This window comes from Epinephelus fuscoguttatus, linkage group LG21 (assembly GCF_011397635.1).
Source record: "Epinephelus fuscoguttatus linkage group LG21, E.fuscoguttatus.final_Chr_v1".
In the NCBI taxonomy this organism is placed as follows: domain Eukaryota; kingdom Metazoa; phylum Chordata; class Actinopteri; order Perciformes; family Serranidae; genus Epinephelus; species Epinephelus fuscoguttatus.
In genome coordinates this window covers 29,997,199-30,011,553 of record NC_064772.1, presented here as the reverse complement: position 1 = coordinate 30,011,553, position 14,355 = coordinate 29,997,199, and the positions used below count along the sequence as shown (strand labels likewise).

The window sequence follows — 14,355 nt, the reverse complement described above, 5'->3', positions numbered from 1 at the left end:
TTCAGCAGATAAATAGCAAATGTCACTTTAGGAAGAACAGGACTGGTGGTGGTTGTCACTGCTTTCCATGGTTGGTTGGAGCATCACATGCAGTGTTAGTTCTACATCACCCTCACTCTTTATACTTTCCTTAAAGTCAATGGTCAATACATAGATAAGAATTTCTCAGTTTTGATGTGTTTTATTGATGCTTCAAAAGCTTTTGACCAGGTCAATCATTTTAAGTTATTTGTCAAAATGAGTCGCAGAGGGGTACCCAAATGTATTGTGAGAATTCTGTCTTACTGGTATGCCAACCAGTCAAAGCAGGTTAAATGGGGTCATTGTGTCTCTGCTCCTTTTGGGGTCAGACAAGGTGGAATCCTCCCACCAATTATTTTTAATTTGTATGTTGATGATCTGTCTAACAGCCTGAAAACCTGTAACACTGGGTGTATGATAGGCAATACTTTGGTGAACCATATTATGTATGCGGATGACCTTGTGGTCTTTAGTCCCTGCAGTGCTGGTCTCCAGCAGCTTCTTAATGTCTTCTCTGAATATGGTGTTGTCCATGACATGAAGTTTAATGAGTGTGGCAAATAGTTTGCTTCGCAAGTTTGGTGCTTGTGCAGAAAGAGTGAAGGTGGCTTTGTTCAGAGCACACTGCACTCCTCTCTATACTGCCTACTTGTGGTCTAATTACACTAAAGCAAGCCTGCATAAACTTCAGGTAGCATATGATGATGCTATAAGAATTCTGCTGAAAAGACCTCATTGGTGTAGCGCCAGCAAAATGTTTGTGGCTGCAGGAGTTAATACGCTGTAAGCCACCTTGAGAAATTTTATGTATAAATTTATATGTCGGAGGGCGGCACGGTGGTCTGGTGGTTAGCACTGTCGCCTCACAGCAGGGTTGCCGGTTCGATCCCGGGTGTGGGAGCCCTTCTCTGCGGAGTTTGCATGTTCTCCCCGTGTCAGCGTGGGTTCTCTCCGGGCACTCCGGCTTCCTCCCACAGTCCAAAGACATGCAGATTGGGGACTAAGTTAACTGATGACTCTAAATTGTCCGTAGGTGTGAATGTGAGCGTGAATGGTTGTTTGTCTCTATGTGTCAGCCCTGCGATAGTCTGGCGACCTGTCCAGGGTGTACCCTGCCTCTCGCCCGATGTCAGCTGGGATAGGCTCCAGCCCCCCCGCGACCCTCAAGAGGATGAAGCAGTTAGAAGATGAATGAATGAATGAATGGCACTGACTAGTACCAATTTTAGCACTACGCGCTATTAGTCCAAGATATGGAAGCACTGGTATATTTGTCTCCTCTGAGGGCATTGTTTTTACTTGTTTGAGTGATTTTTATATGTTGCATTGTTGTGTAAGTTTCTTGTATTGTGACTTTTGTATTTTATATATTTTGTATGTATTGTCTTTTGTTCTTATCTGGACCTTTGAGTCTGTAATAAAGCTTATTATTATTATTATTATTATTATTGTTATTATTATTATTATTTATACCCTGCTGACAGTGATTTAAAAAAGTCAGTTTTACCTGAATGAATGAATGATGTCTGTCACTGATGATCTTCAGCTGTAAAAGTCCAGCTTCATCCAATAATGCAACAAGTCCCAGATGTTCATCACCCACAATTCATCCTACTTTCCCCTTAAAACAAAACACATTTTCTCAACTCACTATAGATAATAGATTTCATTAAAAGGAACTGAAAGTATAAATGACTAAAATTAGAATCTACTGTATATTGGCAGTAGAGGAAGCAGTGAATCTCAATGGTAATCGTATCATTAACAAGGGGCATAAATATAGATAGTGCAGGCCGAACAGTTGCACTGGGGCCTGTGGCAAATTGGGCAAATCAGATTGCAGCCTCAGAACTACATCTGTGTTCAAAGTAAAACTCATCCCTATACCTGGAGGGAGCCTATCCCAGCTGACACTGGGCGAGAGGCAGGGTACATCCTGGACAGGTCGCCAGACTATCACAGGGCTGACACGTAGAGACAGACCACTCAAGCTCATACTCACACCTACAGTCAATTGAGTCACCAATTAATGAGAACTTGCAAAATCTGCGTAGAAGCGCTCTCTCAGGTTTGAGCCCCCCACCCTCTTGCTGTGAGGAGACAATGCTAACCACTGCAGACCGTGCTGCCCTGTCTTCGTTCAATTATGCAAAAATTTGTATCTGTCCCTCACAATTGCTTTAAGATCCATAGTGATGGAGCTTTTGCGGCCGTAGCACCTAAATGATGGAATGCTCTGCCTGTTCCCACACGGCCTGCTGGATCTGTGGTTTCTTTTAAAAGCCAGCTAAAGACACACCTGTTTAGACAGGCATTTGGGTAACTTGTATACAGTTAGGGTTAGTTAATTGTATATTACTGATTAGTTTGACTTTATGATCAATGGATACATTGCTGCTTGTTTTTTGTAAGTGTCTTGTAAGGTGTCCTTGAGTGCTTTTGAAAGACACCTAGAAATAAAATGCATTATTATTATTATTATTATTATTATATAAACTATTGCAATCTATCAACTAACCAACTGTAGACTACACCTTGTCTTCACGTCAGCATCCATGCATCCATCCATCCATCCATGCATCCATCCATACATACATACATAAATCCATTCATTATGTTGGGTGTTTGTGTTAGCAGACTCTTACAAAGCACACCCATTGCACAAGACAAAGCAAAATATGGGTGGGTATGACTTTCACTGATGGGTGTGATTTCCAGACACTGTCTCAAGCTGCAGCCTGACTTGCACTTGGGTGTGTCAATGTAAAATAACAGAGATGTCTCAAAAAGAACATATCCTCCTGTAACTGAATCATTCCAGATCACTTGCTCCCTCGAAGAAGAGTCACTGTCAGTAAGTACAGAATGCGCCTTCTTGTCATTTGTTTTTGATGATAGGAGTGATGGCAAAATAAAACAGGGGTGAACCAGGCTTTATGCAGCCACTGTCCTTCTGATTAATGTCTTTTTCATGTGGTTTCCAAAGACAACAGTGGTGGCTAAGGTAAGGGGATTTGTCTTGCCATGTCTGGGAGGTGATAGCATTGTTGGAAGGGACACTGCCAAGTTGTATTAAACATAAGTACGAAACAGTTTAAGGTTTGCAAAAGCTGCTTAAATTCATATTATATGTTATTAAGAGATTGATGCCTACCTATTTAAACTTTTTAAAAGCTAATTATGTTTCACTCAGTCAGAGAAACATATCTTGTCTTATTTAACTTTTCAGGTAAAATATATGCTACAGTTTATAGTGTGATGAATAATGCTCTGCTCTGTTTCAGACAAAATGGAGACAACAGCCCCATCCAAGATAACCAAGGCCAACACCACCTTCCTTCTGGCTTTATTCAAAAAGCTGAGCAATGAAGACAAGACCGGGAATATCTTCTTCTCCCCGTTCAGCATCTCTTCAGCCCTGGCTATGGTGATGATGGGGGCCGGGGGCAACACGGCCACACAGATGTCCAAGGTACAGTACACACACACACACACACACACACACACACACACACACACACACACTGTGGAAGTGAACAAAGTAACAGTTCTCATGGTATCACGCCCATTTGGGAGTGTTTATACAAGCATGACATCAAATGTCTTTGAAAGATGGTTGATCTGGTTCATCAAGGTGTTGGAGGCGTGTCAGCCAAAACAGCCTCGTAATGTTCATAGCCTTTAGCATCTCAGGGTGAAGCTCACCCACATCTGGTGCCCTGCCAGGGATATTCCCCCAAGTCTCCAGACTCTGCCCCCTCCACAGAAGATGTTGTGGTCTGGTTCAGGTTCCTCTACATGCTCTTTCTACCATTTGATAATAACCCCAGTCCGTGTCAGCAGTTGTCCTCCCCTGCTGAACACAGCCTGAGAGCAGCCCTGCTTTCCCTCCTGAGGCGTCTAACTGTTTCTCAGAACTTTCATGAGGCCAAGCAAAAGTCCTTCTCTATAGCCTCCCCAAATTCCTCCCACACCTGGGTTTTTGCTTTGGCAACCACCTCAGCTGCAGCCCTTATGGGCAAACAATACCCGTCTGCTGCTTCAGGCGACCCCTGGGTCAACCAGACCTAAAGGGCTTCCTTCACTGCCAGTGTCTACCAGCAGGTTCTTAGGTTGCCGCCACAAGAAGCACTGATAGTCTTCCGACCACAACTTTTGGCAGCAGCCTCCACAATGGAGGCTTTAAACATGGCCCACTTGGACTCCATGTCCCCCAGCATCCCCTGTGATGTACAGAAAATGCCTCTAGAGGAAGGAGTTGAAGACCTCACAGCCAGGGTCCTCAGCCAGACATTCCTAATTCACCCTCATTTCATGTTTGGGCTTACCAGGTCTGTCAGCCTCCCCCACTATCTGATCCAACTCACCACCAGGTGGTGATCAGTTGACTGAAAAGGCATCTTCGAAGTAATTTTAAAAGCACTGACACACACTGGTGTTAGAGATGACAGGAGGGCTCTGATCCAAATTTCCACTGGGAAAGCTCTTACCTACATGTAACTATCTGGCAGCGTTGGTTGGGTGTGGCAAGTGAAAGTGCCTGCACTTGCTTTGATTACTCATTCTATCTTCCTGCGTCAGCAGAAATGACAGGGATCTGTTCCATTCTGCTTCGGAAAATCGGAGGAGGAATGGTTCAATTCCTGATTTGTAGATCACAAAAATGATCAGCAAAGAAAGCATGAAAGCCAAAATGTGAGTGATATGATCCTTTCTTGAGTGAATTTTGTTGGTGGAATGTAACTTAGCACATTTACTGTACTGAAGTAAAATTTTAAGGTGCTTGTACTTTACATGAGTACTTCCATTTTCTCCGACTTCAAACCTTTACTCCACTTCATCTACTCCATTTGAGAGGCTAATATCATACTTGTCACTGCATTTTGTTGTAGCTTTAAGGAGAAGAAGAAGAAGAAGAAGAAGATGAAGATATACTTAATTAATTCCCGAGGGGATATTACCTTTTTTTTCACTCTGTTGTCTTATTCACACAGACCCAAAATACGCACACATGCACAAACAGAACCTATACATGCATTAGATAGAAAGATTTTGGAGTGAGGGGGCTGCCTTGGAGTGATACCCGAGCAGCTGGGGGTTCATTGCCTTGCTCAATGGCGTGCCAGTGGTGCCCTGGAGATGAACTGGCACCTCTCCAGCTACCAATCCCACTGCGATACTTGGTTCATACAGGGACTTGAACTGACGACCCTCCAGTTCCCAAGCCGCCCCCAAAGTTACCCTCTAGTTGCTAGTTACTTTTTCTTACTCTCATTTGTTTTTAATACTTCTGTTCATTTACCTTTTACAGAATTGTATTGCACTTTTACTGAAGTAAAGGATGTGAAAACTTCTTTCAGCACTCAAAAAGTTTGACCACTTGCAGCCACTGTCCAGATTTGAGTGACCCCAGAACAAAACTGTGCTGTTAAAGCAGCGTACTTTGCAAATTACAAAAGAAATTTGAGTTTATGCAAACAAGCCATGATCATTCTGTACTACACACCCTTGCACCTGGGAGATAATAAAGGGAAATAGGAATGGGAGTTGCAGAGATGGTTGCTTCATCATTTGATTTATTTCATAATTATTTGATTTTATCGGATAAACTTTAAACCGGATAGCCTCGTTTGAATGAATTGTGCCTTCTTTGGCTTTGTACCCAATGGCTGCACACATTGGATACCGATGCAGCAATTATTCAGTCAGATGTGAAGCTGATGAATGAGGCCATGAATACAAACAGAGCTAAAGCAAGGGACAGCCTCACAGTTTATTGTTAATAGTGGTGATACATTGTGGTAAATGTTAACGGTTGACTATTTACAGTCAACAAGAGGGCATTAGCCTGCCTGAGAAGCGTTAGTTGTGGTGAAGACAACGTGTCTGCACATATATGCCTTGGTGTGTGCCTGCGATTCAACAAGAGGGCGTGGAGAGGTTTATTACACAAGTCAGTCACCAGAGAGTGCAGTTGCACACACACACACACACACACACACACAAAGTTATCTTAATAAGAGAAACTATCATTTACATTCCCAGGTCCTCTGCTTCACTGAGGAACAGCAACCGGCGTCGGAGGAGGCACAGCCAACAGATGGGCGGTCTGCGATACAGTCGCAGATGCAGGTGCGGATGCAGATGACGATGCAGTTGAAGCAGTGCAGCAAACTGCCAAACTATCTGCGCAAGGTGATACGAAACCCAAAATAAAGGGAATGATTAATGATTAAACTTGGTGATGTCACCTGGTGAGGAAGTCTGAGATTTTGGTTCAAGAGTATTTTACACTTCATTTCCCACTGCTTCGCTTGCTAATTCTGATACCTTGCTGCAGCTTTGATTTAGGAATATGAAGTGTAATGTGAAGCTTAAAACAACAAAACAATCCGATTTATGCAGCAGATGGGAAATTCAGTGTTTTGGCACGGTAACAAAAGCACTCCACCCTAACTTTTCTTTGGTCCGTGATAAAGTAAAACAACAAAATAGTGGGTAAATGAGTGAATTCTTAAAAAAAAACTCCCCACAGGTTATTTTATATGAATGTTATAGCTGTTAAAGCTTGTTAAAGTTTGGTCTGGTTTTGCCTTCTTTCGCTTTCTTTTCAAAAGGTGCCGAAAGTCTCATAAAGAAAAATTAAGTCATGGGAGGTTTTGCAGAAAGTCATTCTATCTACAGTAAATGATGAGAACAATGTCTCCAAAATCATCCATTTTATGTCACTATCACTGGGCAGCATTTAGCACATACACAATGGCCACTATTGTAGCATTATTGAAAAAGAAAAGACTGATACTGTAATAAAAGTGCAAAAAGTTTAATTTTCTCTCTCCGTAATGGTTGCCTCTGAGTGCAGTGTATGCAACGCTGTAGCATGGAGCACCAGCATTAACAATGATTATGGTGTCTATTCTCATCATTTAACAGTCACACAATCCCAATGACCCATATTAATGTTGTCTTTTCTCTGGCTCAGTGTGTCTTTGTAACACTCAGATTTTCTCTGGCTGTTTGCAGCACCTGAAACCCCAGGATGATGAAGAAAATGTCCACAGCAGTTTTGCCAAGCTGCTGACTGCCGTCAACAAGCCAGATGACGCCTATGCTCTCAGCACTGCTAACAGGCTGTATGGGGAGAAGACCTTTGAGTTTAAAGAGGTATGTGTATGTGAGCCTGTTGTGCTCAGACACCAATGAAGCAAAGCTGTTTTAGTTTTAAGGCCCAGACAAGAGTTTCTAGTATCTTAGTACTGTAGTAACACTTCTTATATATATATATATATATATATATATATATATATATATATATTTGAATATTTTGCCAGATATTTAATACTCTATTGTTTTTTAAAACTGGGTCCAGTAAGTGACCCTGTCCCTAGGAACCCACTGGCTGTTCTGGTTGGTACAGGTTGTGAATGTTAAATTGTTGTTATTGTACTTAGTGTTCCTATAATTTGAAGCATTTTCCGGCACAAGAATTTCCTTTGGGATAAATAAAGTTCCGTTGAAGTGAACTGACATACCAAACCAACATCAAAGATCTTGTGGCAATAAGGCTAACTGTTGCGTCGCATCATGTTGCCTGTGCCTCGGCCAGAGTTTTACTGAATACACTGCAAAGACTACAGTCAGCGGCCAACTAGCACGAACACTGTGAGCCTGCGTGAGAGGAAATAACTCTCCATAGCAGCAGGCAGTGATAGTCTGTTCGTCATAACAAAAAGGGTGACTGGAAAACTGATAGGATGGGTTTGAGAGGCTAGTTAGTCTGTTGGCTCATTAACACAAACAATTATAAACCATTTCTGCCAAAGAGTTCAATAGCTTAAAAAAATAATTGTACCTCATAGAGCATGTTGGTTGACTTTAGCTTTTTACTTTTCTCACTTCATTTCTTTTCCTGCGCACTGAGCTGAAGTCAGAGTGACTTCATTCAGCGACAGGCTCTGCCCAAATCTACCACTGCCCGGGTAACAGACGCTTACCAACAGCTCGGCAGCTGACCATCAAAGTAGGCTATAAGAAGAGAGATACTTACTTGTATACAATATAAAGCGTATAGATTTGATAAATGATAGGTAAACCATCTGTATCTACATAACATATTACTTGACTGAGTTTTTTTTAAACTGTTCATACGATTTCATTTCTGGTTATGGTGGTGAATCTGTTGGATTTTTCATACTTTAGAGTTTCAATTCAGCCTTAAAGTTTGCACAGTATACCTTTTACTTGTGTAAACTCCTGCCATACAATTGCAGTAAGAAAGTGGCACTTGTGTTGCTCAACCAGCTAACTCTATGATTATGTGATCATTCAACAACCAGAAACCATTAAACCGTAAAATTAAAATGCAAAAGTTGAAGGAACTGAATGCGACTAATGATTGATTGACCAGCCCTGTTCTCTGGGATTAACATATCCATCCTGTGTTCAAAGAACTAAAAACTGTCAACATTCAACTGAAATTCATGCCAATAAAATAGTCGTCTATTTCTTGACATCGCTCGTGTTTGTTAATGGATTAATGTGAGTATTTCACTGTGCTTTTTATGATTCCAGGAGTTCTTAGCAGAAACCCAAAAACACTACCAAGCCGAGCTGGAGCCTGTGGACTTTATAAAAGAGTATGAGGCAGCCAGGGTCCACATCAATGAGTGGGTTGAGGAGCAGACAAAAGGTAGATCTCATATTGACACACTTACCACATAGACTGAGAACTAAATCGTTGGCCCCCACCCAAGCCTTTTCCACCTCAAACTTGACCGAACTTTGGACGAAAACATTACTAGAGCTGCCTGTGTCTCCTTCTTAAAGATGTACTTTGCAAGATTTTCCATAAAAATCAATTTATAGACTCATAATGAAATAATCCCTCTCTGCCCTCTGCCTGTATTTCCTTTCTATTTTCTGTGTTCAGGATGTTTTTGGGTGTGTAGCCGCACAGCGTTAGGGTGAGGTCATGGCTTTATAAAAAGGTAGCCACCAGGTGACACTATAAGCAGCAGGCATCCAAGAGACACAGTGCCAAAAAAACACAAATATAGCAAGGCAAAAGGCCAAACAGGAGTGAATCTGGGGTTGGTGGTAGGGTTGGCTGGCTAGCATGTTTATAAAAAATCACTGACAATCCTGCATAGTACCTTCAGTGATGATGTCTTTGCTCATTACTCTTCACAAGGTAAAATCAAGGACTTGCTGGTAGAGGGCGTGTTGGACGACAAGACCAAGCTGGTACTGGTCAATGCCATCTACTTCAAAGGCTTCTGGAACCAAAAGTTCAACAAGGATGAGACTGTTGATGCTCAGTTTAGAATTAACAAGGTAACCCTGCACAAAAACAGCTCAAGGTGGAGAAACACTGAGGAACAAAAGCAGCACTCTGCGCACAGTTAACCTGAGCTCTGTAATGCTGTAGCTGGCATGTGCAGGGCACTCTGAACATAGACCGTTACAGAGCTGTGTTTATTTTTCTGGATGGGAATTTTCAGCTTGAAAGTGATTTGTCTTTAAGTTTTAAAAAATTTGTGGTTTGATCTGCCGTAGCTCAGTGAAACCACTGGTGTGCAAACTGCAGCAGACTAGAAAAGATTTTATCCAAGTTCTTCCCCAAATAAGAAATAGTTTGGGAACAATGCCAACGTTCTCGTTGGTCATAGAATTTCAGGGATATCCTAGAATTACATCCTGTAGCTGTGTTGATATGACACCCCATCCCCGCTGCGATTACACTCTTGATGCCAGAGCATTTCAGGAGTTTTCATCTGAGAAAACGACTTAAGCCCCTTTCCAAAACCCACTAACACCCTCTAACATCTGGCTTTTGTATTTAATGGGAACGATTACAATCGGCTTTCACTCCCACGACAAATGACTCCGCAGAAGTGATGGGTATTTATCAGCTCAGGCTGTTCTCAAGCACCATGCATACATTTTCCTATGAAAAGGAATGCACTGAATATCGCACATATCCCCTCGTAATCATGATCCAGTAATTTGTGTATAACCAACATGCTGGGGAAGGCTGCAATCATGTGACCAATCTGCTGTAGGGAGCAAAGAATAAAGCGGGAGGCAGTTTGGGGAGGTGGATGTGTCAGATAAAACAACTTTCCCCAGGAGACTGCGGTTTGTAACTATATGAAGTTTGAATCATCTTAACGCGCATCCTCACCATGTTTCTTTCCTAAATCTAACATAGTCTATCGCCTATTTTTAGCTGGTTTTCTGGGATTTAAAAAAAAAAACACTGATTTTGATGGAAAACATGGTATTAGCATGTCTTGTGAAAAGTTTTACCAGACTGAAAAATGCAAAGACATCAGGCATCCACTATGAAATGTTTTGAGTCTGTCTAGTGATAGAAAACCAGAGATATGCTCATAAATTCAGGTCAGAACTATGATATACAGATCATTATTTTGATGCATGATGTGATGATAACTCACTTTAAAAAAGAATGCTTGTTCTGCTTGCCTCTGTCTTTAGAGTGACACTAAGCCAGTGAAGATGATGAGCCAGAAAAGTGAATTCCTTTTCACCATGGTTCCTGATCTCAGTTTCAAGGTAAAGTCCATGTTTTACATCAGTATGGTTTTGCCCATTCTATTAAATACAGTGGACAGATTAACCATGATACAAAGAACAATTGGTTTCATTTTGACAATGACTGAAACCATCAGACTTATGGTTTTTACCATAATTTCCATACGTAACTAATAGAGACAGAGGCTTTTTTTCTCCAAATACCAACCTGTTTCTCAGGATGAAGAAATCAGATTATTTTAAAATGAAATGAAAACCTCAATGTGTTTGGACAGATCCTAGAGATGCGCTATAAAGGAGAAGAGCTCAGCATGTTCATCTTCCTGCCCAATGACATAGAGGACGACACAACAGGCTTGGAGAAGGTTGGACACATATGCATATACAGTGAACAAATGCACCATTTTAAACAGACAGACTAATAATCCATACTGTATTCACACTAGCTGGAGGCGCAACTGACCTATGAGAAATTTGTGGAGTGGACTCGTTCAGACCTGATGCGTAAAACTGATGTTAAAGTGGGTCTGCCTCGATTCAAGCTGGAGGAGACCTACGACATGAAAAATGTCCTGGTCAGCATGGGCATGGTGGACGCATTTGATGTCGGAAAGAGTGACTTTTGTGGTGAGACACAAACTGCATTCCTATTTTAGGAGCACAACATAAGTGACCAAAAAAAGAAATCCAAACATCATAGAAAACCCACACCCAACACTTGAAAATTAAACAAGCACAATGAAAAACAAGAGCCAGTAATGCAAAACACAAGGTAGCTTGCATCTCTCATTTAGTGTGCATGATAAAGCAATGGACTCTCTCTGCTCTGCTAACAGGCCTTTCCACAGCCACCAACCTGGTACTGTCAAAAGTCGTTCACAAGAGTTTCGTGGATGTCAATGAGGAGGGAACTGAGGCTGCTGCTGCCACTGCTGCCTCTGTATCAGTTCGCTCTCTTCCACCCACGTTCGTCGCAGACCACCCCTTCCTCTTCTTCATCCGACATAACTCGACCAACAGCATTCTCTTTGCTGGCCGATACTGCTCTCCGGAGTAAGCACTGCTGTGTGTGCTGCAGACATGGATGGATTATGAGACAAAGGCACCCGGGGCACAGACATGTAAGGGGCCTCCATCCCTCCTTCATAAAATCAAGAGACACATATTTAAAGAGACATTTTTTGGCCACTCTGTCTCTTTTTGGTTGTTTTGTGTCTCTTTTTGGTCATTTTGCATTTGTTTGTGTCTCTTTGCAGATGTTTTACATCTCTTTTTGGTTATTTTCTCTCCCTTTATGATCACTCTGTGCATCTTTAGTCATTTTTATCTCTTTGTGGTTGTTTTGTGCCTCTTTGTAGTCAATATGCATCTGTAAGGGGGGTGAAGGGATCAGTGTATTTTGAATAAAAAGGATTCTTTGGATCAGGTGGAGAGCAAACTGGATAACCAATGTGCACAAAAATGTACTGATAAATGACAATAAAACCCAGGCTAAAAACAATTGAGACTTACAAGAAATTAAAATGTCCTAAAAAGAGCAAGTTTAAAACAGTCCTTTAAAATGGCCTAAAATGATATGTAATTTCAAATGTCTTGATTTGGGGGAGCAGATTCATCGGTGCTGGGGAACACTGTCCATGTGGCAGGACCACGCCGACTCTCTCTGCCACCATGCCCTGAGGCCCTCATAAAAAAAGATAAAAAAACAGGAGAGATGAGCTGTAATAACAAATCCAACAAGCCTGGGCCGTTTCTTTTCTACAGAACTTTCAATAATGGGCAGTTATGGTACTCACGCTCACGTCATTTTACGATGCTGGAGCACCGCTCTGTCCTGCCCCAGGTTGGCGGCTCCTCCTCGCCCCCTTGTTAGCCTCGCTGCTTTACACAGCTCTTCTTTTGCTTCTCCCAACATGGCTTCCCTGGCACCTCTGTATAGCAACTGTTTTGTCTTCTCCTCCCTAGCGCACCATTTGCACTAGGTAAAAGTAAAGGTAAAAGTTCACAGATGCAGGTATTTACGCGAATCAGGTCACTTCTGCTGGCCTGGAGTAAAAACACATTAAAAGGTAGCAGATGCAATTTCACAATAAAAGCTTGCAAATAAAACTGAACACTGGAATAAAATGATTTAAAACAATATGTAAAACAACGAAATAGAAGATAACCACTGCAAAAAATATGAAAAGCACAACATGCATGAAATATAAATATAATATACAATATAAGTAAATATAATGATAATATATTAAAGTATAATATAATAAACAATAAAAACATTACTTCTGGCATGTGACAACGCCAAGTAAGGTCCTATAGTTGTAGCCATAGTTGCCAGTTACTTTTTCGTACTCATTTTGTTGTAAATACCTCTGTTCGTGTATGCATTTAACTTTTACAGAATTGTATTTCTACTTTTACTTAAGCTATGGATTTGAATACTTTTTCTAGCACTGAAAGGGTTTGACCTCTAATAGAGGCTGGGGCTTTTTTTCTCCAAATACCAACGTGTTTCTCAGGATGAAGAAATCAGATTATTTTAAAATGAAATGAAAACCTCAATGTGTTTGGACAGATCCTAGAGATGCGCTATAAAGGAGAAGAGCTCAGCATGCTCATCTTCCTCCCCATTGACATAGAGGACGACACAACAGGCTTGGAGAAGTTAGGACACATATGCACATACAGTGAACAAATGCACCATTATAAACAGACAGACTAATAATCCATGCTTTATCCACATTCTTTGGATCAGGTGGAGAGCAAACTGGATAACCAAAGGAGGAATGATGATGATTTTAAATATGTACAAAAATGTACTGATAAATGACAATAAAACCCAGGCTAAAAACAATTGAGACTTACAAGAAATTAAAATGTCCTAAAAAGAGCAAGTTTAAAACAGTCCTTTAAAATGGCCTAAAATGATATGTAATTTCAAATGTCTTAATTTGGGGGAGCAGATTCATCGGTGCTGGGAAACGCTGTCCTTGTGGCAGGAACACGCCAACTTGTCTCTCTGCCACCATGCCCTGAGGCCCTCATAAAAAAAAAAAATAGATAAAAAAAACAGGAGAGATGAGCTGCAACAACAAATCCAACAAGCCTGGGCCGACTTTGTTTCTTTTCCACAAAACTTTCAATAATGGGCAATTATGGTACTCACGCTCACATCATTTTACGATGCTGGAGCACCGCTCTGTCCTGTTCTATGCACATACAGTAAACTAAGCACCATTATAAACAGAAAGACGAATAATTAATACTGTATTCACACTAGCTGGAGATGCAGCCGACCTCTGAGAAATTTGTGGTGTGGTCTCGTTCAGACCTGATGTGTAAAACTGATGAAATGAATCTGACTCGATCCAAGACGGGGGAGGCCTACGTCATGAAAAAGATGGATGGTTTTGATGACACATTCATTGCTTCATTTTTTTTTAGATTTAATCCACCATTTTCATATGAATTACATGTGTACTGCCTTTTAATTTTCAATGTCTTTTGTTCAAAACATTTAAAACGGATGCCTCAGGGAAGGGAAGTGCCATGAAGAGATAAATAGACTGAGGAATTACAAGAGTATTTATCAATGTAAACCATCCTTGTAAGGATAGAATTTTCCCTCTCCAAGGTTGTAAGACTTTTTATGAATTCCCAAAACATCTACCAAGCCATTATTCCCCTTACTGGAGCTTGGCAACATAGGTTGAAATCTTTGCCTCTCAATGATCCTAATTTTAAAATAGTGAATTTATCAAAGTTCAGCTTTAATTCAGA

The 14,355-nt window shown here is 41.2% G+C and overlaps 1 protein-coding gene across 2 annotated transcripts; it reads left to right on the top strand.

Annotated features, from left to right (window-relative positions):
* The first annotated feature begins 2,752 nt into the window (after window positions 1-2,752).
* Window positions 2,753-12,112, top strand: LOC125882053 (leukocyte elastase inhibitor-like). Of its 2 annotated transcripts, none has more exons than XM_049565679.1 (10): window positions 2,753-2,875; window positions 3,306-3,493; window positions 6,067-6,153; window positions 7,045-7,185; window positions 8,593-8,710; window positions 9,212-9,354; window positions 10,519-10,596; window positions 10,851-10,940; window positions 11,022-11,202; window positions 11,412-12,112. In XM_049565679.1, exons 2-10 carry the CDS (start codon window positions 3,311-3,313, stop codon window positions 11,630-11,632), a joined length of 1,242 nt encoding a protein of 413 aa, XP_049421636.1. In that variant the 5' UTR covers window positions 2,753-2,875; window positions 3,306-3,310; the 3' UTR covers window positions 11,633-12,112. The 2 variants fall into 2 exon arrangements, with proteins under 2 accessions (XP_049421636.1, XP_049421634.1); XM_049565677.1 differs by having other exon boundaries at window positions 6,067-6,216.
* Window positions 12,113-14,355: the final 2,243 nt, after the last annotated feature.

Coding starts and splice junctions, on each gene's coding strand:
- LOC125882053 (XM_049565677.1), top strand. CDS start 3,311: ATGGAGACAACAGCCCCATCCAAGATAACCAAGGCCAACACCACCTTC. Junction 6,217..7,044: donor TGCCAAACTATCTGCGCAAG/GTGATACGAAAC, acceptor GGCTGTTTGCAG/CACCTGAAACCCCAGGATGA. Junction 10,941..11,021: donor ACACAACAGGCTTGGAGAAG/GTTGGACACATA, acceptor TATTCACACTAG/CTGGAGGCGCAACTGACCTA.